The 26,981-nt window shown below is 44.4% G+C and overlaps 1 protein-coding gene across 7 annotated transcripts; it reads left to right on the top strand.

Annotated features, from left to right (window-relative positions):
- Window positions 1–568: 568 nt before the first annotated feature.
- cep192 (centrosomal protein 192) lies at window positions 569–26,117 on the top strand. 7 transcript variants are annotated; one of them, XM_047332977.1, is made up of 51 exons: window positions 569–787; window positions 1,268–1,541; window positions 2,082–2,189; window positions 2,447–2,610; window positions 3,549–3,610; window positions 3,767–3,902; window positions 4,044–4,162; window positions 4,318–4,407; window positions 4,575–4,727; window positions 4,897–5,047; window positions 5,203–5,417; window positions 5,501–5,614; window positions 5,952–6,107; window positions 6,290–6,569; window positions 6,867–7,016; window positions 7,113–7,177; window positions 7,392–7,619; window positions 7,869–8,010; window positions 8,100–8,182; window positions 8,285–8,575; window positions 8,849–9,647; window positions 9,770–9,887; window positions 10,038–10,182; window positions 10,269–10,950; window positions 11,078–11,269; window positions 11,631–11,779; window positions 11,954–12,184; window positions 12,379–12,504; window positions 12,604–12,744; window positions 12,843–13,043; window positions 13,612–13,704; window positions 14,045–14,163; window positions 15,147–15,344; window positions 15,802–15,892; window positions 16,129–16,308; window positions 16,420–16,680; window positions 16,843–16,964; window positions 17,835–17,944; window positions 18,445–18,607; window positions 18,872–18,962; window positions 19,070–19,166; window positions 19,351–19,474; window positions 19,746–19,851; window positions 19,953–20,199; window positions 20,556–20,632; window positions 20,905–21,000; window positions 21,092–21,211; window positions 22,273–22,385; window positions 22,540–22,666; window positions 23,630–23,688; window positions 24,883–26,117. In XM_047332977.1, the coding sequence occupies exons 2-51, from the start codon at window positions 1,363–1,365 to the stop codon at window positions 25,049–25,051; spliced, it is 8,433 nt and encodes a 2,810-aa protein (XP_047188933.1). In that variant the 5' UTR covers window positions 569–787; window positions 1,268–1,362; the 3' UTR covers window positions 25,052–26,117. The 7 variants fall into 7 exon arrangements, with proteins under 7 accessions (XP_047188933.1, XP_047188938.1, XP_047188931.1 ...); XM_047332982.1 differs by having other exon boundaries at window positions 10,266–10,926; XM_047332975.1 differs by having other exon boundaries at window positions 10,266–10,950.
- The last annotated feature ends 864 nt before the right edge of the window (window positions 26,118–26,981 follow it).

The raw sequence follows: 26,981 nt of genomic DNA, 5'->3' as shown, positions 1-26,981 counted from the left end.
GGGCCAGGATCTATCAGCCGTAAGGCATCTCTGGCTTCATTTCCTTCTTTTACAGTAGAGGACTTGTTTTATTTTTGCTTGTTTTTCTGGGAGCGAACTGATACCCCCCACCCCTTCCCCATGGGCATTACACGTTATATTAATGTAATCCACCACACACACATTTAACCATCTGTGACCCCCGATATATATTGTAAAAAGTGTGAATTTTATTTTATTTTATTCTATATTCGTTTTCAAATTCTGTGTATATATGTTGACTGCTACATGCACCTTAATAACACCAAAAACAAATCCTTGTACGTAACCTGTTACCTACCTTCAATCAAACTGATTCTGATTTCATAATAAGTTAAATTCTAAATGTGTAGTAATTTACATCGTCGTTATTAGATACATAAATGGCTGAAGAGTGTCCCCTCAAACAAAAGTGTCAAACTACCCGACAGAATGGACGGACGTGGGCGCCCGACCAATCACAGACGACTCTCTCGTCCCTCGCTCTTCTGTCGTCCAATCAGCGCGGCTTACCGGGGTTAAGTCTCGCCCCCTGGCGACGTGACGCTCACGCGGGCTTCCTGTCGCTTCCGGGCGCCGCCGCCGCTGCTCGGTCCTCAGAGAACAGTTGGCCGGGTTGTTTCTCATCACCGCACTGAGCGTCGCCGAGAGAAAGAAACATTGGAAAGTTACTCGAGGAACTTCACCTGCGTCTCGTTGGAGCAGAACTTCGAGTCGGAGGTTTAAAACAACAAGCCCGGTGTGTCGTGTCGCTCCTGGAGCATCGGACGTGAGTTGAGTTCAACTAACGCGTTTGTTTTGCGACGAGGTTTAAATTTCTCTTCTCTTCAACGTGCCAGGCTCGAAAGTTGAGTGAAGTTGCTCACTTAACTTCACGAACTGTTGCTTTCTGCTACTTCCTCGCAAACAACTCTCTGACCTCGTGAACCCGGACGGAGGAGCGACTCGAGTTGGACGAACCCGTTTGTTTTTAGCAAAGTACGTTAGCTAGCATCGAAAGTTAGCTAACCTAGCCTCACTAACGCAACTTGAGACTGTGTGGTCGTAGTAAAACATTTTATATATATATATATATATATATATATATATATATATATATACTCACTGCACAACTACTCACTACCTCTCTTCTCTGTTCTCGTAGCTGTACAGAACTGTACATGTTCAAACTGTCCATCCATGTTGTGCACAACAAAGTTCCCATGAAGTGAACTCAAAGTGATACTATAACCTGCTCATCCTTTCCTAGACGTTACCCACCATGGGCTTCACTTGAACCGAGGTCGAGCCACGCCCCCACCTGACCCCACCTGACCCCGCCTGGCCCCGCCATCCTAAACCATCATGGCAGACAGTTTCTACAAGTTGGAGGATGAAGTCCTTCCCAGCTTCCTGTGTGAGTCCGGTGTGGACAGCTTCAGCGGCGGTCGTGCCACACTGGGGAACGTGACCCTAGGCTCGGGCCCGGGGCTGCCGGTGGCCGCCTCCACGGTGGCGAGGGTCAGACCCAGGGCCGACAACAGGTGGGAGGCGTGATACTGATGCTGCTGTGGACAGATGTTCACTGTGTTGGTTTCTTTGTTGCATCGCACAGGAGATGAGGATAGTACTGACATTATACCAGTTTTTTTTTTTTTTAAAGATATTTTTGTTTGCACCATGAATGAAATTCAGCTATTTGACCACAGAATATGTCATAGAGCTAATTAGAGCAAAAACGAACGATTATTTACGTAACTGATTATACGATTAGTGGTTTGGTCCATAAGATGTCAAAAAATGCTGAAAAATGTCGATCGTGTTTCCACCAAAACCCCGAGATGTTTTGTTCTCTCCACACACCGAAGATATTTAGTTCACCGTCATAGAGGAGCAAAGAAACCAGAAAGTATTCACATTTAAGAAACTGAAATCTTTTTTTTTTCTTTATAAAAACTACGTGAACCAGTTAACCGATTATCCATATCCATATATATATCCAGTTGCCGATTAATGAAGTAGTTGATTACTTATCGTTTAACTGTTACTGAAAACAGTGCTGTGCTGTCTCTCTCTCTTTACAGAGAAGATCCCGGTGAGTCATATCTGGATGACACGGAGTTGAAGCAGGCCAACTCACAGTCATCTTTTGGGGAAAAGCCTAAGTTTGCCCTCAGCTTTAAAGATGACTTGTGAGTGTACATATATACTCGTAGATCACATTATTATATTTATGCTTTGCAGTGGCGACTATGAAGTCTTTTTTTTCATGTTCTGGTTTCTAGAACTGTTTTGTGATCACTGTTGTGATCGTATGTTTTATGCCGGCATTCTAATTTTTGTGGACATTGTCAAACCCCATTAATGTCATGTGCTACCACATTTTTTTCTGAGGTAAATCTTTTGTTATGTGGTCTTAATTATTTACTATGTGTCTCTTTCATCACAGGGACAAAGCAGACGACTTCATCGCGGCCCATCGTCTTTCAGACCTGCTGGTGAAGATTAATCTGGATGAGAGCGTATCTCAAAACCAAGGCTACGGCTCCAAGATGGCGCTGCCTCCCGCACAGATGGGCTCAGTGCATGGGTGGCCCACAGAACTTGGAACAGGTAACAGCACTTGCTCCTGTCTAGCTAGCTATAAATAATTATCATTATCACAATTAAAGGAGACATATTATTCTTGTATTAAGGTTCATGATTTTAATTTGGTTTATTACTTGAGATGGTTTACATTCTCTATTGTTCAGAATACACATCTGTTTCCTCAGACTGTCCATCCTGCAGCTTCTCTTTTCAGCCTCTGTCTTAAACGCTTGGTTTAAGCTCCTGTCTCTTTAAGCCCAGTCTGCTCTGATTGGCCAGCTGGTCCCACTCTTTTGTGATTGGTCATTGACTTCCAGCTCATGTAGGACGCGTCAGCCTTCGCTCTAACTGTACCCATGGACTGTATATAAATATGGCAATACACGGGGTCTGTACTACGAAGCGAGTTCAACACCCAGGGTATCGGTCAGTAGTCGGGACTGGCGACGGACTTTGATCTCTTATCTCGAACTTAACCTTCTCCGGAGCAGGTTAGCCGCTCAGCATAAGTTACCATGGTGATTTACCTCGATAACAATGGAACTAGCTTCTTAGGGTGGACAACACAGAGTTAACTGTAAATCCTGCTACGTATTACAGGCCTCAGGGTTTATTGGCGGCATGTCAGACTAGCCACTAGACGTAACGGTTGTACAGAAGAACGACTGGACTATTGACTAACTCTGCGTTCCATCATACCTTGGAACTCCAAGTTCGGAAGTCGGGTTTAGCGTTCTAGTATAACTCGAAATTACCGACCTCCGAATTGGAAATTGCAACTGGAAACGCCCCTCGCAGTCAGAATTCTATCTCTATCTTTTTTTTTTACTTAGAAGAACTTTTATATACAAAAAAACTCTATAACACACTAGAGGATAGGGAAAAAACTGAAAAAGCATAATATGTCTCCTTTCAGATATATTGTTGTATCATATGATGGACTTTCAAAACTCTTTTGACAGATCTGTCATCGGGGCTTCTGGCGCTTTCCCAGTTTGGATATAAAGAGAGAACAGATGCAAAGGTACCGATCCTAGTGGCTCTTTCATACAAGACGACTACAAAAATCCTATTTTCAAATATAGTTTTGGAATTTCAAACAATAATGGAAACCTACCCTCTCCTATCTTCTACTACACTGTCATCAAACATTTTCTTTTTTCCCCCCATACACACTCAGGCCTCACCAGCTACAGTTGGGGAGGACAATGTGCAGAGCGAGGGAGATGACAGTGACCACTTCAATGGCAGTAACTCCAGCTTCCTGGCAAATGAGAAGCTCATGTCTGTGGACAGCATGAACAGTGACATCACAGGTGTGATTTGTCTTTATCTGCTGGATTTTCTTCTCCCTATTTTACCTTTTATAGACTTTATACATTCTTAATATTATAGTTCCAGAGGTTAAATGTAGATTGCCGACATGTTGTCACATTTTTATAATGTTTCATTCTCAGATGATGATGATGACGACTTGAACAATTTGCCCGATGATGAACTGGAGCTGTATTTCAATAAGCTGGTACCTCCTGCCATGCAGAGAGGCAGAGTGGAGGGCCAGGAGATTCCTTCAACGGTAAGATTTATGTAATATGTCCACTTACTTATACACATGATGCCTGAATGAATAGAAGCACGTCTTTGTCTGCGTCTACATCTGCAGTCCTTGTCTGTCTCAGGAACCAGGGACTGGCCTTAACCCATAACTTTTCATTCAATTCTCCTTCACAGGGACTGTCTGGTGCTGCTGACGATCTTTCAAACCTACGTTCTGCAGAGCCAGAACAGTACAGGCACCAGTTCCTTGATGACTATGACCAGGTGAGCACACCTACTCCCTCGGTGCCACGTGCTGCTTTTGACTCAAAAGAAGAAGTCATTACTCCTATGAATCCTATATTCTCAACCCTAGTTTTAACCCCCATCAAATTCAGCTTCTAATATTTTCTTTGTAACGTTTTACCATAACTTCTGTATTGTTATTCCAGGGGGACTTCAGGATGCCTGATGTGCGTCTGGCTGCGACAGGCATGGACTCTTGTCCCGCCAGTGACGAGGACACCGAGGACGAGCTGGAGTCGGCCAGAAGGAACAACAGTGCAACCAGAACACGGCTGCTGCCGAGCACCTCCAGACAACTGGTCAGAAATGGAAAACATAATTTTTCCACTCATATTGGCAGTATTTGCCTAAAAAAATCCAGTGTCCTGTTACTCCCATCATTCCTGCCAAAATGCACTGAGTAGCAACATTTTTTGCTTCATGCAATATATGCTTTTATGTCTGTGTATATCTCGCATGTGGGCACAGGTTGGAGAGAGTAATCGTCCCAGCTTCAGGCCGGGTTTAGAGGGAGGCAGCTCTGATGATGAGTCCTTCAGTGGCCGCAGCGGTCCGTCTGTGACTGGGATCGAACACCGACGATCTGCTGAGGGACAAGTCATCAACCCTCCTGTTACAGGTGTCTTTTTCTTTTTTTGTTTCACAATCAATGCATGAATGAGACTTCATAGACGCTAAAAAGCAGTTCTTTGGTAGATGTGACAAGCCAGCCTTTGGATCTGTCAGATCTGTAAATTACATCCCTGTTTGTTTTGTGTCCTTGTATAACTCCAGGGGACGGAGGAGGTGGAGACGGGAGCAGTGGGAGTGAGGAAAGTGGAAATTATGGGTCCGTGTCCGTCTCCCTTCCAACGACTAACGTCCAGACCACCTATGCCGTCCTGCGCGGGCTCGGCATTGTGGGTAGCAGTGCTGTCGGGGAAGAGGAAGACGGTGATCTGAATAACCTGGTAGGACACGGAAGAAGCAGCCTTTCTCGACATACTGAGGTGAGAATATGCCTTGCTGTGGGCACAAACACTGGCTTAACTAATAGTATCAGTAATCTAAGAACTTGTTTGTTATTATTCAGATGGGTGATCGGGTGGGTCCTGTGGGGACGGGGGAGTCAAGCTCCTCTCTGGGGCCCTCACAGAGACTCTCTCCTGTCGACTGGAGCATGGTGCTGGACCGACAGGGGGCACTGGTGAGTACTGACACGTGACTAACTGTAACTGGTCATCTGGTGGACATTTTTAATCACATTATGCAGCACACATATTTATTTTCTATTCCAGCGACACATTTAAATGCAATCTGTTTATAAGGAAACCCTCACTGTTGCCTGTAAACAGTGTTTGGTTGTTTTTAATATGGGAAAATAAGTGAGAATATACTAAAACTTACCAATCAATTACCAATCCAAGGTCTTTGTTATTCCGAGGTTAGAATCAGGATGGAGTACCAGTTAAAAAAAAGTATTCTATATATTCATATTATTGTGATTGATGTGGACAATCAATGTGGTTCTGACCGGATCCCAGGATGCCATGGAAAGCACGGAGCCTGGGCCCACTGTTGACTGCCTCTTGGACTCGGTCTACCTGAAGAGTGGAGCTGGACTCAAAAGACCCCAGAACTTAGAAAACCTGACTGTGTCCCACCTTCAGGGCACCCAGGGGAGCTTCCACCTCTCCCAGGTATGATATTAATCAAATATCTTGTTACACACATCTACAGTATGTTCGCCATTTGAGATGTAATCATGTTGTATTGACTGAAGCTCATCAAGATTTCTTTCTGACTGTGTTAGTTCCTCGACAAAGGTGATATTACAAGTTGTAATAGTTACACAGCTCTTCCTACCTTCTCCTTCGCTCAGGTGCTATTCCAAGAATGTGATGACATGGATGATGAGGAGGATGATGATCACAGTGAAGTGGATGAACCTGATGGTGCCAGGCCCTCCTTAGGTTTGAGGGGAGGGCCCTGTGGTGATGTGACCGCTGCAGAGGCCTCGGGCAGCGCCAGTGAGGATGACACAAATCCTCTCTCCACCTCCCTGGAACCCAAGTATTTCTCCCAGAGCTTCCACCAGGAGCCTGAAGATTCAGTTGAGTGGAACCACTGTCCAGACAACCTGGAGCTGGAGTTTCAACAAGGCAGGCCAATCTTTTTCTTTGACGTTCAGATCAGAAGTTTACTAAGTTAATATTCCCAAAGAGTATGGAGTCATCAGCTAGTCAGGGAGAAAATAATCAGCTTTTTGGCGGTGTAGGGTTTGGTTGTAAAATGTAAATGCACAGCAACTTCACATCTTGTTATATCAAAAACAATTCCATCAGAATCAAATCAAGAATCTGTTTGGTCGCCAGCTGATGCTCATGGAAACCGTTGCAAGCTTTGTACATATATACATATGCTGAATGTAATATCCTGACAACATTGCTCGTGTTCAGGTGCCAGCACCACTAACGGTGTGGTGTACCAGAATGAAGAAGGGCAGTGGGTGACCGACCTGGCGTATTACTCTTCCTTTGCCAAAGAGGTTGATGGGAAGACATCAGAGGATACCAGCCAGTTTCAAACGGAGAGCTTTGTTAATGCCAGTACGTATAAAGTCCACAGCACTGTTTCTTATACAAAGAGATGTTTGTTTGTTAGTGCAAAATTCATTTATTGATATTTTTCCCCATCATTAACAGGTGATGCTATGGAAAAGATAGTGAAAGATCAAGAGGAGTTTGAAAAAGAGCATCAGTTCATTCAGGTATTAATATACTGTGCGTAGGCTTATCCAAAATCTGTATCTGTATCTATCTGTATTGTACAAAATCTAGCACCTATATTATTAGTTTATTCAGTAATCAAATGAATGATTGATGAATAAATGAGAACGAATATATTGTTGCATGTTTGCCATATTGGGAGATAATTGACCAACAAACATCCACAACTCTTTCATGTTCGTTGTTGCTGTAAAGGAGGAGAAGATTGAACCGGCCGCAAGCAACAACGACACCTTTCAGAGTGACTCCTCGTGGAAGGCTCCCACCAACAGCCACGTCCTGATGAGGACCTCCCAGGTCTGCTCCGACTTCAAGCAGGGCGACCAGAGCTACCTGCGACTCTCTTTCGGGGAGTTTTTTGGACAACGCTCCGAAGCCCTTGGCTGTTTGGGCAACATGAGCGATGTGGATGGAGTCAAACGGGTCAGTGAAACCTCTTGTCTTTGGGTTGTTAACTGAAGTTGAAAATGTAGTGTCTTGGCTATTGAGTTCAGTTATTCAAACACATAGCTGGAGATGGGGGCGTACATCAACGTTGATGTGTAATCAGGGTCTGCTTGCTAGAGTCCTCTTCATTCAAAGGAATATTTATCTCTATATCTCTAGTTAAATGTCAAATTTTAGAGTCATACAAACAAACAGTGCATTAAAAGTTTGTTCTCTGTTCTCCAGCCGTCCTTCGGTTACATCATCACCTCTCCAGAGAAGAGGGAACCCTTTCCGCTCATTCACCCCACAGAGTTTTCAGCAACAGTCACATCGGCGCACAGTGACACCATGGAACTCAGTGACGCAGACAAGACACTCAGCCCAGGTGTGTGTGCGTTCACAGGATCACTGAGGCTCACGCAACATTGTTCCCTCATTTGTGTTCAATTTTAAAATTAACCTTTTTGCTTGCAGAGGACCTCGACAAAACTCTTGAGGCTCCAGGTGAAAGGATGTCGCCAAAAGGGGATATTAATCCAGAACGCAACGAACAGGAGGTATGGGTTCGTTATTGATAGGCTAATATTTAAATTTCTCTGGTAGGATTACATGCAGGGCTTCATGGCTCTCTGACGTGAAAAATCATTTCCCCTCTTTAGGACCACACTGTCTGCGCTGCACCACCTCACCCAAATGACGACTCTGGCTCCGAGTCGAGCTTGTGCAACCAAAGCGGTGTCCCCCACGACAACAGCAGCAGTCCTCTGATGCTGAGCATCAGCACCATTGCGTCAGCCATTGCAGACGCGTCCATCAGCACTGACCCGTCGCAGCTGGCTGCCATGATCATGGAGCTCTCCAAGAGGAGTAAGGCAAGGAAACACCCCACGTGTGCCGGGGCTGTTGGACCTGCTCCTTGCAGCACAGAGGAACCACATTCATCTGAACATGTGAGGCTTTAGATTTAAATTGATATATGTTGAATTGGTCATTTCCATGCACAGCAAAAGAGTTCAGTTTTATTTTCTAAGTAGTTGAATCCAAAACTTAAATCTCAGTCTTCCATCCTTTAGTTTATTGAAAAGGTATCAGCAAACCCAAAAGCATGTTAGGAATTCCATGTACATGACCTGTTGAACTCGATCTGCAACAACAAATATATGACCAATGAAAATGTAACTTCTTAAGGTCAAGAATAAAAAAAACATTGCTTGCCCTCTTAGATCCTCTCCGAGTTAGATCAAAGTGCCGTGTTGGACACACTGCAGAGAAGCATCCGTGTGGGAGAGCTGAGCGCCTTCGACATGGAGAAATACCTGAAAACGAACGACGTGTCCGGCACCTGTGATTCGTCCGTGGCACAAACTACCTTTGACCTGACCAGATGGGCTGACAACCTCAGTAGGAACCCCCAGACGGGATCCCCTGAGGACCAGAGCAGCTCATCTCCGCAAGTGGACAGTGAGACTCAAAAGACGCCACCTGCCGTGTGCCCTTCAAACGCATTATCACCAGGCAATAAGGGCGAATCAAAAAGAAGCTCTATTCCCACTTTCAGCTCTGCCAGAAGATCTGTGGGATCGGGGCAGTATTCCATACTCAAGCCCCTCGCAGACAAAATGTCAGCTTGTGATAACACCACTTCATCTGCAAAAAAAACTTGTGATTCCACAGGTAGGACCCCCACAGAAAATGGAGTAAAGCCAAGAGGACAAGACCCACAAGCATCCAACAGTAATAGGTCTTCTTTAGAACCGCTGCATGAGAGTGATAAAACCTCTGCTGCCTCGTCGGGATGGAGGAGAGGAGAGTCGGGCCTGCCCTGCCCTAAAGGTCACTCTCCACCGGGTCAGAGGGTGAGGGGTGTAGACCACCAGCAGCAGGACAGACACAGTATTTTTCCAGAAAAGAAACCACCATCCCAAATGGTTTCAGCCGATCATCTGCCTCGTAGCTCTGTGGAGAAACGCGTTGGCTCCTCCTCTTGCCAAAACACCCAGCCTCCACGAGACCCTGCATCCGGTGAGTAAATACCAGCAATATGGAAATGGCTACAAATCAGTAGTGTCCGTAATGTACATTATTCAAAGGTAATTGCCCCTGTGAGACAACGTCATCATCATCACGTTACCTTTGCTTTTCAGAACTCCCCGAGGGGTTTCCAGAGTCCTGTGTGGAGCAGACGCAGTGTAACTTCAGACCGTCCACCTCCCCACTCACCCACTCCTCTCCAAGTCAGACCTCCATTCCCAGCACTAATGGGTATTGTATCATGTGTTTTTCCTGCAGATTGTATTCGATTTTAATAATATTATTAATCCGTAATCTTTTGTGGCTAAAATATTTACTCAGTTTATTTATTTACTAATTTTTTCGTTTATTACTTTGCCCTCATGTATTCTTGTCTGTCAGGATGGTGTCGCCTCCGTCCAGTGGAGACAAACGTGCCAGTCTCGACCTCTCTCCTCAGTCAACCTGCTCCAGCCCAAGCTTCAGCAGACTCACGTACATCTCGATGAACGATGGCACCGTCATACCGACACCCGAGAGAAAAAAGGTATCGTAAGATACAGTGATTGTATATTCTAATCTGTGGAAAAATGTTCCTGTTACCAGGCAATGATTGTTTTTCTCCCTCAGCAGAACAACTGTACCATGGCACTGAGCACCACCATCATCAGATTCAGTCCAACTCCACCAGTGGGACCAGATGAACCGTCTGTTCTGGATAATCCTCGCCCGCCTAAAAGCCTGGACCAGGTGCCACCGCAGCATTCAAAAAGTCTGGACCCGTTACCAGCACCGCAGTGTAAAAGCCCACAGGCCTCACGTTGCGGCTCCGCTCTGAGCTGTTCTCGCAGTCAGAGCGAATGTAACTACCACTGCCTTGGTGACCGGACCAGTGATCTTACAGCAGGTTGTAGGACCCACAAGCACCTCTGTGAATCCAACATGAGGCAGCTCACCAAAGTGGACTCGGGCTATTGTAGCAATCTGAACATTCAGCAAACCAGAAGCATGGGAGCTCCTCAGAGCTCCCAGCAGTGGGGCGCCGTGAGCTCAGATCCGTCGCCGGTGTACGCCGGCGGCATTGGCCTTCCTCCATCCTACTCGTCATCAGAGGGATTTCACTATGTGCCCATACCCAGCTTCAAGGCCCAGTGTGCCGGCCTGATTGACCTTCCCCACCAAGGCGATGTGCAGTCCCTCCTCACTGGACGCTCTCTATACAACTCCCAGCTGGCTCAGCAGTATCTGGGATCTGACGCTCCGTTACATCCTAGTGCTTATCCAGGAAACGGTCTCTACAGCATGTCTTCTACAGGCATGTCTCCTCTTTTTAATGAATACATTTGTTGAGCTATGTCTGGAAGACCCATGAAATATCAAGAAAAATAACCCTAATACAAGTACTGATGCAACATATCTGCTTCCTGTTTCATTTTTTCCAGGTACATCCAACGACGATCTAACGACGAGGCACATCCAACCTCCATCAGGGCCTTTGGTGAATTCCGCAGCCGCCGGATCTCATCACCTCCCCAGACCCCATCAGAACCAACAGGACATGGGGAGGATGGGGAAACCCTACTGCCACTACGACGCAGAGCCACTGGGGGCAGGTGGTCTCGAGGAACTGAGAGGTAGCATTGGTTTTTGGTGTTGATAAGAAAGTTACAATCCTTTACCCATTTCAGTATATTTTAAGACTTTTTTTAAATGGTGATTATATTCATTAAACTTCATAACTTAACTAATCATTTCTTTGGAAAACAGTCTGTTCAAGAGGTAGATAATAATTTCCTGGTGCGTAGCAGAAAATTGCAACAAGCAATTGAATTGAATCTTTTAACTGCTGCAATCAATTTTAATGTTCAAGTCTTTGCATTTCATAATCGTCACTTGCACAAAGTACATTAATAACATCTCCGTCTGTATGAAGGAGCAGCAGCAGCACCCCCCCCCCCCATAAATCAATCATCCTCACTCTGCTGTCGTCCTCAGGCCAAGTGGTGGTACCGGTGGAGCTGCGCTTCCCTCATGCCTGCTGCGTCGGCATTGCCTCGCAGACCTCCCTCAGCCTCTTCAACCCCTCCGAGAGATGGCAGCAAGTTTCGATCACTGTCACCGGCCTGGCTATTGATGGAGAGAAGGTGAGCAGAGAGCACAGAGGGTCACCAAAACCCCTGAAATGTCAAGTTGCGCAGAAAAAAGGCCCATTTGTAATTGTTTGCCTAGAACCTGGCTCATTAATATCTGTAACTCTTCTTTAATGGAGTAATATCTGACTTAACCAACCAACAAGTCTCCAACGTCAACTCCTACAGGTGGATAGCTTGTCGTACCAGTGGCTCATAATCAAGAACAAGACGATCATTGGGCCGAAGAGCACCGAGGAGCAGAAAGTGCTGTTCATACCTCCGCAGGCCGGTGTCTACCAGTGTGTCCTCAGTGTTTGCTCCTGGCCTGCGTCTGCTGAGACGGAGGTTGCCGCCAGGGCTAGTATCTTTGCTAGACGGGTGGTGCTGGTCGCCATCGCAGAGAATCCTGCAGTAGAGGTGAGGATCATACTTTTAAAACCAAAAAAGAATCTGTTTCATAAAAAAAGAGTTGATATTCATGATATGAGATAAATGTGTAGACGTGACATGGCCTGTTTCTTCCCTTTTACTGAATAAGCCATGAATAAAAGTAAATACTTTGAGTCGTGTGTCTCTAAATATAGATCCTCTAATTCATTTTTGATTGTCAGGTTGAAGCGAGCAAATCCGGCTATTTGGATTTTGGAGACCTTCCAGGAGGCAGCGCCAAATCACTTCCTCTCAAACTGCTCAACAAGACGCACGCCACAGTGCCCGTCCGTCTGGTCATTAGTGCAGTGAGTCACTGGCAGATTTCTACATATTCTTAGACACCGCACGCACGCACACACTGATCCACAGCAGAGTGTTTCACGTTCTCCGTCTTCTTCCTCCAGAACGCCACAGCGTGGCGATGCTTCAACTTTTCCAAGCACCCTGGTGTCATGACCTCTGAAGCAGCACAGCAGGCCGGACACATCAGCCCAGTGTCCTCGCCCTCCGTAATGAATCACGTGATGCACGCCAGCTATGGAGAGGTGGCTGCCAACATTATTGTGACATTAGTCACTTTTATTATTATCTGTTCATGCTACACCTGATAAATGAGATGATATTTGTAACTTTTTCCCCTCAGAATCCAGAAAGCATCATGGTCTGGGTACATTTCAAAGCCCCACAGAAATACACATGTTCAGGAGAGCTGGGTCCGCCTGACGAGTACATTGCTCGGGTGGACATAGAACTGGACTCTCCTGGTCCGAGTCGTGTGATCTGCAGTGTTCCCCTCAGTGCCAGATCTGGAACTGCCAGGGTCCACGCTCCGAAAGACCTGCAGGTAGTCAAGCTGCCATATGGCTTTTTGTTTTTAGACTGATGGTGGTGTCGCTCTGCACACTACGCTAAAGAGATAAACCAGCTTGTATTGAATTTGCTTTATATAGGTGTAACTGAAAGTCAGCGCAACAGAATTATGTTAAAAGAAGTAGTTGAAACAAAAATTGCAACAGTAATGAAAAAAAATTCCAGTAATTAAGCAAACACAAACGATTCTGATTAACAGTGAATAATATTCATAATTAAGACAATTATGATGGCGTCATTATGTGTGTGTGTATGTAAAAGTTGGCATCGTCTGATTGGAGTATATACAGCACCTCTGATGCTTTTCACTTGAAGTTGTGATAAACATAAAAACATATTTGTAGTTTTAAGTAGCAAAAACCATCTCAGCGTAGTTTCACATCTGAATGGGAGAAAGTGGACTTTTGGACTGCATGTTATATACGATATGATATATTTATAATAGTAAGGATTCAGATTTTGTGTTTTTCTTAATTTGTTGAACTTCTCTTTCTCTTTTGAAGAGTTGTCGGTGAACTGTGTTGTTGCTTTTCTCTGTCTAGACTCTCAGTCTGTCTGCTCCGCTGGGTACGTCTAGTAAACAGATGCTGCCATTAAAGAACGCCGGAAATATTGACGTGCAGTTGAAACTCAAGGTAATTCTGACCTTTACTTTTCTTATTTGATGCGGGGGTTTGGGTAAGACGCTGACATTTTGTGCTCAGACTACAGCACCTGCACTTGTGAATGCATTGATATTTTGCTCCTGTTTTTTTTCTTTTGTCTTCTTTCACTCGCCTCTCTTGTTCATTCTCTTTCTAACTTGCTTCTTGTGTGTTTATCTTTGCTCCCTATTCAAATGTCCCTTTTCTTCCATCACCTTCCCTTTCTCTGTTCCATTTCTCTTTGGCCCCTCAACATTCAATTGTTTTGTCTCGACTCTTTCCATCTTCGTCTCACTTCTTTTTGCTCTTGTTTTCATTTCTATGTCTACAGAGCAGTGATGATGAGGGCAGTTTCTCTGTGACCCCTGATGAACTCTTCCTGAGAGTGGGAGAGGAGCAGGAGGTCACAGTTTCCTTCAAAGCACAGGCCAGCAGGAAATGCAGAGAAAGGTAAAACAAACAAACAATCACCAGAGGATATCATTGGTTTTTCTGCGGTAGTCATGTTTTAAAGAAATTACTGTTTTCCTCTATTTCATAACTTGGATAAAGGATTGGAGAAAGCAGGATAACATAACTAGATTTTCGATTACTTTACTTTAACCTTGTATCTTTATATTATACAAGACGCTTTTAGAGTCTACTGTACAATGGTTGTACAGTAGACTGTCATTTAATTTAGACACGTTCACATTGTAAACTCTTCATTCTGTCACTGCAACACCAGTTCACACTCTCCTTCCTAAATCCATCCATCCATTAATTACACCACTCATCCCCCTGGTGCGAGAGGCGGGGTTACACACTGGACACTTTGTCACAGGGTCTGTCACAGGGCTGATGTACAGAGACAAAACAACTATCACATTCACACCTCAAGCATTTTAGAGACCTCTAAATTAGAAGTGGAGAAGTTTAGGATCTTTAACAGGCCTTTGGGACTGTGGGAGGAAGCCGAAGTACCTGGAGAAACACCACGGAGATACGAGGAGAACATGCAAACTGAATGGACAGAAAGGGGCCCCAAGTGGCTGTAGGGTTCAAACCCAGAACCTTCTTGCTATGAGGCGACAGCGCTGCTAACCACTGCACCACCATGCCATAATTCCTAATGAGCTACATTTCAAACCAGTGATAAAATTAAAATGCCTTACCCATGTTTCAAGTGTGTGTGGTTGGGAATAGGATTAGAAAATGGAAAAATGAGAAGCATTTAAATTTGGGTTCACAAAGTAACTTCTTTTTGTACCATGCGTCAAGTGATATCTGACACCAGAAATCAATTATTCCAACCATATAAAACCAGACTACATCATCAAATTATAAACTGTACATATGCATCATTCTTGGATTATGTCCTTCAATATCCCAAAATACGTCGCAGTGGACATGTAAATTCACTCGGTGGAATAAACTTTGTTGTTATGTTGCAGCCTCCTCACCATCCTGGTGTTGCCGTCGGGCCCTCAGTATGAGGTAACCCTGACAGGAGCCGTCGCCCCCGAGGACTCTGGGAAACCTGCCGTTCCCTCTGCTGCCGTCTTTGGCGCTGGCCTGACGAAAGACATTCCACCGATTCTCTCTAATAAACAGTTCATTGCTTGGGGAGGCGTCACTCTGGGACGGGCTGTGTAAGTGTAAACTTTTCAGCTTTTAAAAAAAAAATCGATTTATTTATTACTTGGTTACAAAAACACCCTCCATCCTCGGTTATTCGTTGGTCAGTAATCAATAAAGAAAACCTCGAGGCCCACAGCGTTCCACCTTATTATATTAAGGCTTGTATAATGTTATTCATGGGAAGGGACAGAAGGTGTCCACAGGGGATGTAAGTCCTCAGAAGTTATTTCAACATAATGCACAATTTGTTTATGCTCAGTGAAGGAAGGTAAAGTGTAGACGGCAGTCAGAGCTCGATCCCTAAAGAGTTGATATATATTCTTCAAAGGTTTCACCAGATCCAGGCTTGATCTCGCTTTTCAACACAAATAAGGATAAAAGTTATCAGAAAATTCGTGTCTCACGTTTGGCAGTTTACTCCTTTTCTCCGTAATCACACAATCAACAGCTGCTGTTGTTTTTCTTCAGCCAACAGAAGCTGGTTCTACGGAATAACTCCACCAGTGCCACACAGCAACTTCGGCTGCTCATTCGCGGTCAAGACCAAGACTGTTTTCAGGTACACTGCAATATTTCCATGTTTTTTCGAAAACTGCTAAACGCTTCCTCTTTGTTCTGCCCTTGTTCAGAATGTCCTCCAGTGATCCTGCTTTTGTTTTTCCACACCCTCGCTACGATGCGTTGCTTTTGTCTGTATTCAATCAACTTTCTCTTTTACTACCAGTTCAGTAGCACAGGAACTTGAATCCAGAAAAGGATGATTCAATGATTATGAACTTGTTACTTGTCACACAGCTCCAGAGCATGTTCAGCCCAGAGGAGCGTCTGACCCGACATGGGGAGCTGTCCATCCGTCCCCGAGAGGACGTGACCGTCCACCTGCTCTTTGCTCCCACCAGGGTGGCTTCCATGTTGGCCAAGCTGGAGATCAAACAGTCTGGAGTCCGACCTTCACAGCCAGGGGTCAAATTCACTGTGAGGATGTGACCATTATAGTCCTGATTCTTTTTCTTCACCATGTTGTCCATTTTGCCATTTGCCACTTGGGCTACGGTTTAATTGCTTTACCTTATTTATCATCTTCAGATTCCACTGTCGGGCTACGGTGGGACCAGCAACATCATCCTGGAGGACCAGAGGAAACAGGCCGACAGCTACCTGGCGATGCTGACCGACGTAGCTGTCGGACGCGTCAGCAAAGTGTGTCTGTGCGTGAGGAACACGGGCTCCAGAGCAGCCTTCATCAAAGCCATGGCCTTTTCGGACGTGCAGACCCGGTCGGTGTTGCAGCCCTCCGTCATCAGCCTCGCCCCATCGCAGTTTGTGCTAAAGGAGAGGACGCAAGAGGTAGAAGAATAGATACAACTAATCATGAATTAATCCTGTACATGAACACTTCAAGAAAACAAACCATACAAGACAATACAACTCAAGAGGAAAGACAATAAGGACGAATTAAATGTTAAAGATGGCCATGTTTGTACTGAACTAACACTTGTGTGTGTGTAGGTGATAACTGTGCTCATGAAGTCGACCCAGAGAGAACAGAGCCTGTGTCAGTCGGCCAACGCACTGCTGGCTACCATCTGTCTGTTCTGTGGAGATGAGGTCTCCAGGCAGCAATACAGGAGGTGAGTTTATTTTTGTTTGTTATTTAAGTAAATTAATTCTAATTCTTTTGTTTGTTTTTTCTATTATTGTTGACAGGTGTAGAAAGTGTCTGTAAAGGCCCAGAAAACCTATCATCTCATCACTACACCAGCGTGTAATTAGGAACAGCTACATGTAGCTGTGGCCACAAATACATACATTTATGGGAAACACTGAGAACTTGAATTCATTGTGACACACAGTCGTGCGCCCCAGACCACCTCTGAGTCTGGTCTGAGTTATCGGATCTCAAATGCTTCTTCAATGTGTCTGAACTTAGAGCCGTCCACTTGTGATCGATTTTGAAAGGGAGGCGTAGAGAAAAGACGGATAAACACTCTCACTAGTTTTATATGCTCATCTCATCTTGAAATCATTTAATAATGGCAGTTAAAAACAAAAGTCAACTCAATTTAAATATAAGACGAGCACATGATCCTTCTTAAAAGATTAGCATTGTGTTTCCCCTAATGAGACTTTATTACTATGTAAAAGTCCTCTGTTGTCTTAAAAGTAATCAGTGCTGCTCTTTTTACCTGGCTTTACAAATTACATACCATAAGAGCAATGCAGATGAACTGAAACAGTTGATATTTCCACAGTAAAATCCATAGTAAGGTTAAAAAACAATGAATTTAGTCTCTGGCTTTTCACAAAGCAATATAATGTGTGATATTTGCTGCCTGTGATGATGATGATGTATTGGGCTCTATAGTTTCATTGTTTTTCCTGAATCATTAAAAGTGCTGATGGTGGTTTATAGATCTGATTACAGATGGCTCTGCTTTTGTTAGAATGCTGTTTTGGGGTTTTTTTCCCCCCTCATCCGCGTTTGTGTTTTGATCTTTCAGATTGCTGCAGAGCAAACCGGAGGCTGCACGGAAAGCTCTGTCTGAGAACAGTCTGCTGAAGAACATCGACTTCAACGAGAAGTTCCTTGGAGAAGAAAACGTTACAGAGAGTAAGATGGAATTATCCTGGTGTGCAAAAAATCTGTTTGCATCTGTACTTTGAACAGCTGTGATAATTTAGTTGACGGTAAAGAGGAGAGAATTCAAATAACGTGGACTATGTTTCCACATTTTTTTAGTGATTTATAGTTATTTTATTCCCGGTTATCCTCTTGCATTATTCTGCATTGTGAACATGTGTGAAGGCCGTTGCAGAAAGTCGGCCTTCAGGTATGAGATGTAGAAGAAAAGACACAATCTTTTTTTATTAAAAAATTGCATTTGTTGGCCCCCCCGGTAGCGTAAAGGTTACGGTGTGTGCATGTCTTATCCCTACATGTCCTCAGTTCAATTTCAACCAGGGGCCTTTGTCCTTATGTTGTTTGTCAACATCTCGATATAAACCCCCCAACTGTTTGTTAAAGAGGGTGGATATGCAATAGGTTCTAGATTAGGGAAAATGTTCTGTACGCCTTTCAAGTTTAGTGTCTGACAATCGATTCTCCTGCAGCCTGCGACTTGCCCCAGCGGCCGAACGAAGCCCACATCTTCTACGGCAACATGAGTAAAGTGGTGGTGTCACTGCTGGGAAGCACGAGGAGCGCGGACTGTGAGGAGAGAGAACATGAGCTGCTGCTGCCGCCCTCTGCTAGACGAGTGTCAGAGACAGACAGGTAGGAGGACGATCTTCAGGCGGATTTTAGGGGTCAGAAAATACCAATATCGATGTCTTGGACAATATTCTGTCATATTTTCTTTTTTTCTTTTCTTCATTATTAACTATTTATCTATTGAGCTTTGTTGGAGCGATATTGAAAAGGGAACACGACGGGGACGTTGATTATCATTATCTCTAATGCTCTCAGACTCTGGCTCTGCATTATGTAGGATTATTACTTTTTATAATAATGCATCATTTGTTGTTTTGTTATTCTCAGTGTTTTGGCAAATGGTAGTGTGTCTTTGGATGTGCTGCCAGTCAAGGGTCCCCAGGGTCCCGCGCTTAGAGCAACAGAACCCTCCTTTAAGGTATCGCAAGCACACAGTCAACCTGTTGTTTTTGTTGTTGTTGTTGGTGCTTTTTCGTACTGGCTGAGTTGAAGACATTTGTTTCACTATATAATTTCTGACTTTAGGTGTTTTCCTCCCCTCAGGCTTCTGAGGCATTCCAGAGACCGTCTGAGTCCTGGACCATCCATCCAGAACAGCTCGTCCTTACAACTCCTACCATCAGTGAGTAGAATCCAGATTTAGAAAAGAACAACATCACGTGAACTTTTAGCATCTTTTCTTTGACGTCTACATTTGTGCTACTTATTTTGAATGTGGTCGGTGACCACAAACCATGATCGAGTGACTGGCAGTGGAATCTTAACATTGTAGGTAGCCAACAAATTATATTGTTATTATATTTCAGATGGTGCAGCCTCCACCAGTCAGATTCAGATCCGAAACAACACATCCAGAGAGCTGAGCTTTGATTTGTCCTGGCCCGCTCACTGCCTCACCATCACGCCCCAGCACGGAGTTATCGACCCACAGTAAGATAACACACGGTTGATCAGTAAAAGCTGTGTTGTCTAAAGGAAATTGGTGATAAATGCAGAACCGGAGCCACAGTTTGCATTAAGTATACACCAAATGTTTTGGCGGTTGAATTAGATTCCTATGTATGTAACTGTAACCGTGGCTGCTCGAGATGCACATTTACAGGAAGGTCAGTCATAATCTGTAATGTGACCGTTTATATCTATGTATACAACGTGTATTTTTGTCCATCTTTGTTTGATTTCTTTATTTTTGTTATCCAAGGTGCCACCTGCAGATTCTAATCAGCCCCAATCCCTCACTAGTAACTAAACCTGCCTTGCTGCCGTGGAGTGGACAGGTTTACGTCCAGTGTGACGGTCAACAGAAGGTATGGAACGTACCGGGACACACTCCTGACAACTTCCTGAGCAAATCCTATTGGAATCGTGAGGTCGTAACTTGAGCTAAAATGTGTGACCACTGGTTCAGTTTATTAAGGTCCAGATTCGTCAGGACCTGGCTCTGGACGTTTCCGCAGCCCCAGCAGATAGGACGCTCTCAGCCCTGCCCGCTCTCGCTGCCACCCCCGTGCTGCCTGTGGCCAGGCTCCCCACCGGGCCCTCGTTGGCCCTGCAGACCCCTCAGACCCCTCAGACCCCTCAGGCGCCTCCGGCCCTGGTGGAGATCAGCAACAAGACCATCGTCTTCCCCATCACTCCCTCAGGGGAAACCTCAGGTAGGGAGGCCGCTGAGCAGCAGGAAGAAAAATTTCTCTTATGGTCTAACTTTGATTTGCGCTGCACATTCATACATTGCGATACAAAAATGATCTACAAGTCGTTTTGTTATGAAATACGTGTGTGTGTGTGTGTGTGTGTGTGTGTGTGTGTGTGTGTGTGTGTGTGTGTGTGTGTGTGTGTGTGTGTGTGTGTGTGTGTGTGTGTGTGTGTGTGTGTGTGTGTGTGTGTGTGTGTGTGTGTGTGTGTGTGTGTGTGTGTGTGTGTGTGTGTGTGTGTGTGTGTGTTCCTGTTCCTGTTCCTGTTCCTGTTCCTGCGGGGGACTAAAAACTTTTGTGTTGCTCCTGTACTTCAGAGGCTCAGCTGGAGGTGCAGAATGGGGAGGTAGAAGTGAGGTGGTACCTGTCATCATTTGCCCCGCCATATGTCAAGGTGCTCTTCTCTTCAATATTTCTTCTTCTGTTTACTGATTTTATTCCCTCCCGTTACTCTCTGTCTCTTTCTCTGGGGAACAGATGCTTTTACTTGTTTACTGTTTATTTCAAGTTTGTTCAGATTTAGTCTTTTCCTTGGTCTCATAACTCACTTTGGTCCTGATTTTTTTTCTTCTTCTTTATCTGTAGGTTTACACTCTGATATCATTGATTTAATCTTTTGATAGTTGTGACTCATGTGAGGCTGTGGTACCTTCTCTCTCTGCTCAGGGGGTTGACAACACGGGAGATGTTTACCGGGCCACCTACACCGCCTTCAGATGCTCCAGGGTCTCAGGAACTCTGGGAGCCCATGAGAAGATGCAGGTACGTCTCGTTCACATGGTTTTAAGAGCAAAGTCGCTGTAAAAGAAAGGGGCCAGATTTACATCTTTTACTCCAATGTTTTTCTCGCCAGGTGCCAATCACCTTCCTGCCCCGGGACCGAGGGGACTATGCACAGTTCTGGGACTTGGAGTGTCACCCAGTGTCTGAGCCCCAGCTGAAAACCAGAGGCCGCTTCCAACTCTGTGCCACTGTGAGGACTCTTTTTTTGAATGTTCTCTCCTGTCTGCTTGTTTATTGGTTGGTTGGCTTGTTTGTCTGATTGTCTGCCGCATCAAACTAAATTTACAGAACAGATTTCCACCAATCTCAGTTAAAGGAAGGATTGAAAGGATGGGCCAAGATAGAAACCGTTCAATTTCAGATGCAGGAATATTTTTTATTACATTCTTTAACATAGAGGCGTGTTTTTTTTTGTTTATTTTTCATGTTCACCAATTTCCCAGGGAATAATATTAATGTATCTTGTTGAAAAAGGAGGGGACTGATATCTTGTGTGTGTGGATCCAAATGAAAAATCTGGATTGAGATGATTTAAATGTGTTTTGTCCAGAATGCAGTTAACATAACGGACTACTAAACTACTTAGCTTCTGCTTAAATCACTAAAATTACAGTTTCGTTTAGTTCCGTTGTTCGTACTCCTTTATCTCTGCTGTGTTTCAAGACTGTTCTGCCAGCAACAAGAAAAAATTATTAAATGAACCGGTTTTACTCTCAAACATCACTTGAGCCCATTTGGCTTTGTGACACGTGGCCCACGGTTCATCGGGGACATGCTCACTTATAAGTTATATTATATTGTGTCAGTTAAAGATTTTTAAAAAGAAAAAAAAGCATTTATGGTCGTACAGTCACTGGAGCTTCGCATAACGTTGGTGACAGAATGAACAAATGTGGGGGAAAGTGGGGTGGTGGGATGGGAGGCAGAGGCACCCTGCTGAGACGAGCCCGCGGGCTTCACGAGTCTGCTCGCTTTAATGTGAAGTGTTATGACAGACCCAGTTAATTTAAGAGCACAGCGCTGCAAGTGGGATGTCGGAGAGACGACTCCGCACAAGTAGGTTAAATGGCTGTAATGGTAGAGCTGCTGCTGTTGTTCCTTATTTCTTAGATGCACTTTTAATCCTGATCTGTGACTCCATCTTAGAAAATAATGAACAGGGCATTGTGCTAGTAGTATGTAGATTGCAGCCATTATTCTTAATAAATAGCCAAGATCCCTAATTTTTCCTCTTCTTCTGTTTGTCTAAAGGGATTAAAGTGTGGACCAGTGGAAGGGCCACAGGAAGGAGACCATACTCTGGTTAAAACAGAGCCCACAGCCAAAAGCAGAAAGAGAACCGATGCTTCGGCAGGCAAAACCAGGTAAGTCACCTGCTTCCCTCTGGAACTTAGAAGACGATGTCTTATGCAAAATGAAGCTCAGTTTGAAGTGTCCTAGGAGATATATCTCCCATCTTCTAAATGGTAATTATGTCACGTGTCCTGTATTCATCCGGCACACATTGGTAACCCTCAGCCAGGAGGAGGCTGTGTGGAGGGGCGTGTACTCTCCACAGGATCTGTACACCTTCCCTGCCACGCGGGCGGGTGAGTCCAGCACGCTGAAGGTCAGCATCCGCAACAACTCCTCCAGCACGCACGAGGTGAGGCGAGGCGTGTTCCTGTCAAGACATTTGGAAGGAATTTAGTTTTTCTTTGCTCACTACAGCAGAAAGTGAAACAAGTGTTTACGTACATATGCAGCATTAAGATGAGCTGTCAGAGAGGGTTTGAACGAGGGGACATCCGATTATCAGCGCCGATATTTACCAGTTTTTATGAATGTCGATATCGGCCATCAAGCCGATTTGCAGATTATTTAATTTAATTAGTTGTACTTTGGCTCTGATGCAGCCGCTGTCACGACTCTGGTCTTTAAGGCATTCCAACAAAGTTTGGGTCGACCCCTAGTTTTAACTGTTTTTGTAGAAGAGATTTTAACTGTGCAGATACTAGCCCACATTGTATGTAATGTCATTGTAAGGCCTGTCACCATAACTACTGTTTTTGCACGATATATTGACCCCAGAAATTATCGCGATAAACAATATTATCATAATTTTAAGAACATTTTTTGATACTGAATCATGTGAGCTTGCAGTATATTGGTCCTACACGATTTGGGTTTTGCTGCTGAGAGAAATGTTATCCAAAGTTTAGGCCTCAAACAAAACAAACAATTTGAAGACACGGGGCCTTTAGAAAAACATTAAGAAATCCATATTTTCTAGACCAACCCAGTTATTGATTAATCGTACGGCGAGAACAGACGAGAGGACAGAAGCAGCGAGACTCACTGAACTCTTTTTGACGTTCACTCTTATGTCAACAAACAGTTATTAAGGTCAATTAAAAATGATTAAATTCCTATTCATGTAAAATGCGACAAATCGATGACGTAAATATCGTGACAGGCCTAGTCATAAATGAATAATTATTTAAAAATGTGCATGATTGACTTGATTTTGTCCCGTATGAGAAATGTAATAACGACCACTAACAGCCGTCGCTGGTCTGTCGTGCATGGGCGTGATATTTGATGTCTGGCTTCTCTAATTGACTTGCAGCTGAAATTTGTAAACACTAAGGAGCCGTTCCACATCAAGCATTCCAAATATTCCCTGAGGTGAGTCCAGTGGTTATTATATTATATCTCCAACAGAAACTCTGCATTCTACACCTTGTTTAATGTCAGTGGCTGGGCGACCCACTGAGGTCTCAGGAACTTGCCGAGCGACGTTTGTGTTTTCTTGTAACATTTACGTGGTTAATGTTGGAGACCGCTCCACACTGATTCCTCTCATGAAACTCGGTAGCTTGGTATTAATGTCTAGTCCAACGTGCTCCGATGTAACCTGGTCTGTGTAATGACATGTTTCCCACTGCGAATGCTGGAGGTCGTGTGAGATGTTGGGACCGGGCGGATGATCTCACTACAGTACGTACGGTACACGTTGTCTGGCCACAGGTACGAGCTGTGCTCTGCTGTCGCCTGGTGACGGGGGGGGGGGGGGGGGGGTTGTTCAGAGTGGGCAGAACATGGGTTTTGTATTTTTGAAGAAAAAAAAGAACATATAATAATAGTGGTTTGGTGGAAAATACATATTGGATTTTAGAGCCCGACCGATATGGATTTTTGGCGGTAGATATTGTAATCACAGTTAGTGTACATTATGCAGCACTCACATACAACATTTTATGGAAAAATTAATAAGAATAAAAGAATAAAAAATATATATAGATAGGAATAATATTAACTAATAAATTAATAAGTAATTGAATACATGGTAGTACTTTTTTTTAAATGAACCATAAACCTGATCATAAATAACTATATAAAAGAAAAAAAAATCCCAAATGCAACCAAATATATAGAACTTGAATTAAGCGATATGCTCAGCGATATTATCGGCCAACCGATATATATGTCGGTCGGGCTCGAATTGGAATTAATTAACTTTCTTAACAAAAATCAGAACACTGTTGTGTGTCATGAGTCTGACGCTGTTGTTGTTGCCACAACCTGAACCGACCCTGCGTGTTGTGTCGTGACCCCGTGGTGACCCCAGCATGTCCACCACACTGTACCCATGCCGACCTTATGTATTTGTTGTGCTGTAACATTTTTTTGTGCACGTGGATCAGATCTGTGTTTTATAAGATTCATATTTTAGCCATTGCCCCATATCATGTTTCATATAGTGCAATCCACCAGAGTATTTTATTTTATTTTCATGTGAAAATACACGTGCATGTGTTTTGTACTCGTGCTCTTAAACACTAGAAATTGTTCACTGTGTCTTCTGTGTTCGCCCGTTAGATCACAGCACTACCTGAAGCTGCCCGTCCAGTTCAGGCCGAGCACCGCGGGCAGACACGTCGGCTCGCTGCTCGTCCAGTCAGAGACAAGTGGAAGTCTCGTTATTCAGCTGATTGGTGAGGCGGCGCCTCAAACTCACCACGCAGCGCCCTACACCGCCCCCTCATGAAGACCGGCTCCGTGGTGGAGGCTCATCTCTGTACTGAAATGGAGGAGAAGGAAAAAGAAAAACTGCCAAAATATGCAAAGGGTCAAATATACTGAAATCATTCCTCGACTGAGAACCTGCTGCCCAACGTCTGCTCCTGGACGAGGCACAGTCAGGTGTTATGAATATCTGGTCATCAGTCGGTCTGAACCTCTCTGGTCTACATCTCGGAGAGTCAGCGAGTTTTTGCAACTTGACCGTGGAACTGGTTATTTGCCTTTTTATCCCCGAGTCGTGTCACAAGGGAGCATGTTGCAGCCGCGGCCCGTCAGACTGCAGCAGCGGTTGGGATACGTTGGAGACCAGCTCACTCAGGAATGCCTTTGTTTCTTGTTTGGTAACACGACTGCAGTGATTTTGTTTTGTCTTTGTTTTGTATTTTTACATAGTAGATGAAAAGATGCAGATTTTTTTTAAAGAGTCACAAACTGTTTGGTCCGTCAACACCTCACCAGGTTTCCTGACGTCTTGTGTGGACGTGGCTCCTCCTCCTCAGCACACAGACAGTCCAGATGTACTTATTGTGGACGCGATCATGGAAGTTCAGCATGATTGTTGTTACACGCTTAAAGAGTTTCCTCTGGTGGAGGTTTTTTGGTTGGTCTTTTTTGTTCAGCAGCATTGCCACACCTGCTCTAGTCTGGTTGCCATGGTAAGACAGTGTTTATTACAGTTCAAGACACACAAAATTAGCTTCCCCCCCATTTATCCTCTTTTGGCGCGACAGGGCCAATGGACAAAATTGCACAGGGGGGTTGGATTCACATCCATAAATTTTTATTGTTTTGTAGCTGGATGGGGAAACATTTGTGAACTTCTGTGTTGTGATCCAAAACAAAACACTAGTGACGAGCAACATTTACACGTTTGTATAGGAATTTTTAAATATGAAGGTACAAGGCTGCACTCGATGTGTCCTAGACAGTTCATCCATTACACGATTTACAATTTGCACATGCTTTAAATAGAATATTATGTAATATATTGTTGTATGTACACACTTAAAATAAAAACTTGTGATTAATAACTTATTTTCTTTTCTTTCCTGTCAGGGAAAGATTATTGTTTTATGAAGGAATTGCATTAAATGTGAACGACAACAGAGATCTTCCAGTATCCGTATGGTGTGGGTTTAAAAAAAATTTATTCATTTATTTAACTTATTTGATGAAAATTAATTTAATTAATCTACACACACCACGAACATCCTCCATGATTTGGTTAAATACTTTTTTATATATTTTGTTTTAAACACATAATGCAATTTTAACAAATTGCTTCTTCCCACTCCTTTACATACATTTAATGAACTAATGTTCATGGTTTGTTCGTTTTTTGGTATATATTATTTTTGTCTGGCTGCAATGGTTCGATCATTTGAGTGATCGAACCCTCCTTCCCTCCTCATCCCTCTCTCCCCTCCCCTCCTCATCCCTCTCATGTCCTCTCCTCTCCTCTCCCCTCCCCTCCTCTTCTCTCCCCTCCTCATCCCTCTCATGTCCTCTCCTCTCCTCTCCCCTCCTCTTTTCTCCCCTCCTCATCCCGCTCTCATGTCCTCTCCTCTTCTCTCCCCTCCTCATCCCTCTCTCATTTCCTCTCCTCCCCTCCTCATCCCTCTCTCTTCTTCTCTCCCCTCCTCATCCCTCTCTCCCCTCCTCTTCTCTCCCCTCCTCATCCCTCTCTCATGTCCTCTCTCCTCATCCCTCTCTCATGTCCCCTCCTCTTCTCTCCCCTCCTCATCCCTCTCTCATGTCCTCTCTTCTCTCTCCTCCTCTTCTCTCCCCTCCTCATCCCTCTCTCATGTCCCCTCCTCTTCTCTCCCCTCCTCTCCTCTCCCCTCCTCATCCCTCTCTCATGTCCTCTCTTCTCTCCCCTCCTCTTCTCTCCCCTC

This window comes from Scophthalmus maximus, chromosome 1, assembly GCF_022379125.1.
Source record: "Scophthalmus maximus strain ysfricsl-2021 chromosome 1, ASM2237912v1, whole genome shotgun sequence".
NCBI lineage: Eukaryota > Metazoa > Chordata > Actinopteri > Pleuronectiformes > Scophthalmidae > Scophthalmus > Scophthalmus maximus.
The sequence above is the reverse complement of the archived record's forward strand: the minus strand, read 5'-3'. Positions and strand labels throughout refer to the sequence as shown.